Source organism: Strigops habroptila, chromosome 2 (genome assembly GCF_004027225.2).
Source record: "Strigops habroptila isolate Jane chromosome 2, bStrHab1.2.pri, whole genome shotgun sequence".
In the NCBI taxonomy this organism is placed as follows: Eukaryota; Metazoa; Chordata; class Aves; order Psittaciformes; family Psittacidae; genus Strigops; species Strigops habroptila.
In genome coordinates, this window is record NC_044278.2 from 27,799,692 (window position 1) to 27,805,106 (window position 5,415).

Sequence of the window (5,415 nt, forward strand, 5' to 3'; positions counted from 1 at the left end):
GATTGTACAAAAGACCCTTATTTAAAAAAATATATGTCACAGAGTCCTGCAGCAAGTAACCAACAAGGTGTTCATGATCTGTACAATACTGCAAAAATGTTGTAAGCCGCAATGAGTTTGCAGGGGAATACTGCTGCTTCTAAAAAGAAGGATGTGAATGAGTTTGACCTATACGGATTACAAAAGAAATATTAACTTCTACCAAGAAGATGATGTTTAGGATGAACATAAAGTTATGTTTATTCTCTGAAATAAGGGATATTTTTCATATGTTTCAGCTTACCTTCCTCTGCTGAATAAATTCTTCATGCAACCTTCCATTAAATCTACAGTAAATCAATCCCTTAGTGAATGCTTTTCTTTTAAACCATTATTATCTTTTCCTTATTCACTGTTATCCCCTCTTCCCCAGGCAGGCAAAAAAAAAAAAAAAAAAAACCAACAGCTGCTTAACCCCCCTTCTTTTGCAATAGGCCAGAATTTCACACCACAGTGGAACTTTAAGCCTTTTATTACTGTTTTATACATAAAATGCAACCCAAAGCAAAGCCACAAAATACAAAAGCTATTCCAAGTTACTAATAAAATAATATTAAACATTCATCTTTCTATGTATTGAAATTGTCACTGCTGCAGCATTAGTCACAGCAGAGCCCAGCGTGGGTAGTGCAGCTCCAAACAGTAGCAGTTACAAAGCAAAAGGCAAAGGCAGCTTTCTAGCTGCCCTTTTGTGCAGAAGCTGAAATCCATCCAGATAGCTTGAATGCTTCAAAAAGGGAAAAGGCAGGAGGCATTTAGACATACTGACTTTTGGAGTATGAGCTTTCGGTCTTCCTGTGCAAATGCTGTCTGTGAGTGGGATACTGGTTTGGCGTGGAGTACCTGTAGCTTCTGGTTTTCACACAACAGCAGCAAAAGCAACAGAATATGGCTCCAGCAGCAATGAGGCAGAAGGCAGCTACCCAGCCCAAGTAGAGGGCCTCTCCAAGCTCCCTTTTCTGTGCAACGTTGACCACAGGGTTGTAGAAGTCACTGATGATGGTGTTGGCAACCCAGCAGACTGGAATGAGCTCAACAACACCCGAGAGGATGAAGAGGAGCCCAGCCACCAGAATAATATAGCCTTTGGCTTGCCAGCTGCTCTGTGTGCCCCGCATGCACTTCATCCCAATAATGGCAACCATGAAAGCGAGGAACGAGAGCACCGACCCAGCACACATCAACCCTCTGGATGCCTGCAGATCCGGTGAGAGGGCCAGCACAGAGTCATAGACCTTGCACTGCATCCTGATGTTGGCTTGCCTGATGCAGTGCATCCACAGACCTTCCCAAATGGTCTCAAACACGATGATGTTGTTCTCGATGAAGGCAGACACCCTCCACTGAGGCATGCCTGTGACAGCGAATGTCCCAATCATGCCAATGCCACCAACAAGCAGCCCAGCAATCTGCAAAGCACCACCGACCATATTGCCTTTGTGAGGTGAGCCACACTTCAGTAAGTTATCCAAGCCAGGTGCACACTGCTGGCAAAAAATTCAGCACCTTTTTCCAAAAGTTGTTGTCCCTTGTGCGAAGAAAGTTTCAGAGTCAATCTGCACAACTTTAAATCAGCTTAAATCAGCACACACTACCTGGGACTTGGCTGTGCCTTCATCTCCTTTATAATTCCCCCGCCACCACTAACTCAAAGAGGCAAACTGAGCAATCAAGTGGAACAACTTTCAAAGCAAGAGAAAGGACAGGGTGTGTGTAAACCAGCAAGAGCCACTTAGGATAAGCATACCTTCTGAGGAAAATGCTTTGCATTGAAGCCATTTACTTAAAAAATTAAAAAAAAAAAAATAGTAAGAAAGGCCTACCCTTAACTCCAGCTATTATCTACAGGTTTGCCTGTGTTGAGGAAATGAACTGGTCCCAGCAGGGAGACTTAGGTGAGTACTGGTGCGGTAACTGAGGCTGTTGCACTTAACAAGCAAGAATATTCTGCCTCAGCTCGATGGCAAACTGCCAGGAGGAAAGCAGAGCTGCACTACCTGCCACAGGGCCTCTGCTCCCAAAAGTACTTTTGTTCTGAAGCTTGAAGGAGAGTGCTGCAGTGATAGGATCAAGGAAAAAAGCAAATCAAAAGGATAAAGTAACTCTGAACCTGAAACAGTTCTGCAGAGGATAATGAAAGCTGTGAAAGACCATTTAAGAGGTAGAAAGGAAAAATAAGAGACCTCCATCCTGCTAATTCCTGTACGCATATATAGCTTTATACATTTCTGTTGCTCTAGAGAGTGTTATGGGAACAGGCAAGCTTCTGGAGACATCCACATGCTTAAATGTTTGCATAATCAGGTCTACAGAACAGTGATTTAAGCTATGTAGCATATTGTTTTCCTGTGCAAAAGTGAACCCAGCAGTTACGCTGTAATGGAGTCTAGTTCAGTGGAAAACATTGGTTCTCCAAGTAAAGACCTGTTAGAGCTATCCATGTACAAACAAATAATTTAGAAGTAATTTAGAACATCATATTCATAAAAAATAAAAATAATTAAAAAATCTAAACAAACAAACAAAAAACCCGAAACCCAGCACATAATAATTATGGAGAGCAGTTGAACTGTTCATTTAAGCTATAACCAGCAGACAATCCTGGAAAATGTCAGGTGAAGAAATATGAGAAAGTCAGAGCAACAGAAACCACAGTCAAAAATCTAGAAAAAAAACCAGTCATGTAACAGTGGGTTCTTTTTACAAATTCATATAGCTACAAACGTATGCATGAAATATTCAGTCTGATCTCTGCATATGCCTTAACATGGAAAATAAAAAATTATGCATAAACTAGCATTTTTCATTACAAAGTAGTATGCCATATGTTAAGACAAGAACTAATTTGTTATACTGTAAAAGATCAATTTCGGTTATAATTAGCTAGATATTGAAATACTGGTCTCCTGCTAGTCATTTGAACTTTCTTGCCTCTATTTCTTCTCTTGCCATTTATATATCTTCAAAAACAGAAAGTAAAGGCAAAAAAATAGAGCAGTGCAGTGCTAAATATGCCAGCTTTTTGGCATATCAAAGATACGGAAAGGATAAAAGTCCCACTTACATGTAATATTTTATGCTCCCTAAGTGTGTTTCTGTGTGTGTGTGCATAAAACTCTGGTTAAGACGCAAGTTAGAAGTACTCTACAAATCTTTCCATACTTATTTTGGTTTTCATATCCACCTGCTTTTCCAACCTCTGCAGCATGCTAAAATGATGAAGGTGGGTAGCCTCTTCTGTTTCTGGTCCCTTGAGCCCTGATTTCTGGTCAGGCAACTTTCCATTATAGCCTTTTGGTTGTGTCTATACCTCTGAAATCAAACCTGCATGTCTTTCCTAACCCAAAGGTATTGAATACCTTGCCCTAAAAAGTGCAGTTAGTGTGTGGCAGCTCCAAAATCATTTTAAGAGACGAGAAGCCTGGCAGGAGTCTGGTATTCTGGGTGCTCAGCAGTATCTGATCCCTCTGCAACTACACTGGCTGGTCTGTATTTCTCCTGCCACACATTTGTATCTGCAGTTTTGTCTCCTGCTTACCATCAGCCTTCCTTGGCAGTTTGAGCCCCTTTTGCTGTGTTTGTGAGCAAGGCAGGGGAGGGGCCCTACAGTCTCCAGAGTCGGGGAACCCCAACTGTGATGTAGCTGAAGGCCCATCTCATTTCTGACTGCGTCTGGGCTTCATGCTCTGCAGCTCCACGCCCTGGCGCCCTGCTGTGCTCCTTGCCTCTGCTGGCCATGCCCTCCTCCCAAAGGTGAGGTGCAGTGCAGGTGCAAGGGTGTTGAGGGTAATAGCTCTTCTCCTTCTGCAACCCCTGGTCCTCTGTGAAGGGTGTCTGTACAGCAATAAAGGATGACTTGACTCTGTATGCATACCCAACGCATTAATTTGGAGAGGCCATGCTTACTCTTACTGTATTGACTAAGAACTGAATAGACTCCTACAGCATGAGAGAGTATAACTAGATCTGTATAACTAGATCTGTAGAACTGGATCTGTATAACTAGAATCACAATTTGCTGTTTCGCGTGCTGCAAACTAGTCCATTATACAGACCCGTAAATGATGGGGGTTAGGGCACAGGACTTGGGAAAAATTTCTTCAAAAACCAGATTCATAGAATCACAGAATAACTCAAGTTAGAAGGAGCCTCTGGATGTCACCTAATCTAACCCATGTTTGAAGCTTCAAAGTCATGAGGCTATGAACTCAATCAAGGTCCATTTCAGTCATCAAAAATGTCCCAAAGATTTCTTGGAGGATGAGGGTGGTTAAATCCTGTTCCCTCTAGGGTGAGACAAGGAGGATTTTGAGCAGCAGCCATAAATATACAGTATTTCTCCACTAAAATGGATTTGGCATATTAAATACAATGTAACTAACATTGCATGGCTTTGCAGTCCCATGGTTGCTACTCAAACAGCAAAGAAAAGCTACCAGCCTATAGCAGAACAAATAAACAAGCACTTTAATAACAGATCAGTAAGTAAACACAAATGTGATACAAGCATACAAGCAGCAGGACTGTTTTTTCTTAGAGACTACTGAAGTTCTAATTTACAGGACATGGAAAATAATTAGCTGAGCAAATATAATTTACCCGCATTATTGATTAATTTACAAAACCACTAAAGCTCCCATATAAATTCATGGTAAGACTGTGTCTGTGTCAAGGATTCAGTATTTGAACATTCTTAGAAGGATTACATTTTAGTGCCTTATCTTGCTTAAAACCATTTTGAGAAGGAAATTGAGGAAATCTTATTTAGCATTAAGGATTGCATCTGCTTGTTTACAATTAAAACACAGGAAGGGGGCAAGTCAAGAATCTCATTGTTTGTTCTTCTCTATATTCAGACATGCATCTCATTACAGGGAAATATCAGAAATACCTGTGACTAATCATATTTCACTGTTGGTCACAGGATCCTATTATTTTGTTATAAAACAAAAATACATAACTTAACCATAATTTAACCAATTTACCCTTTCCTCTCCTTTCCTTTCCTTTCCTTTCCTTTCCTTTCCTTTCCTTTCCTTTCCTTTCCTTTCCTTTCCTTTCCTTTCCTTTCCTTTCCTTTCCTTTCCTTTCCTTTCCTTTCCTCTCCTCTCCTTTCCTTTCACCTTCTCCTTTTCTCTTTCACTTTCCCACTATGGTAAGGAATTAATCTCCTTAAATTCAGTGCCAAGCTTTTCTGTATGACCTGTGTATTTTCCTGCTCAGTGTTCCCAGCTCCTTCCTTTTTTCCTCTGCAGAGCAGGTGAGTCAGCTACAGGCACCCATTGTTCTATATTCTTGGTGCATAATGTGGACCTAAAGCAAGTATAGCATCACCTAGGCAGAAAATACATAACATTTCAGGACTGGGTTTGATTG

The 5,415-nt window shown here is 41.0% G+C and overlaps 1 protein-coding gene across 1 annotated transcript; it reads right to left on the minus strand.

The window, feature by feature from the left end:
- Nucleotides 1–794: 794 nt before the first annotated feature.
- On the minus strand, nt 795–1,469 carry LOC115603999 (claudin-8-like). The gene has a single exon (XM_030476604.1). It carries the CDS (start codon nt 1,467–1,469, stop codon nt 795–797), a length of 675 nt encoding a protein of 224 aa, XP_030332464.1.
- Nucleotides 1,470–5,415: the final 3,946 nt, after the last annotated feature.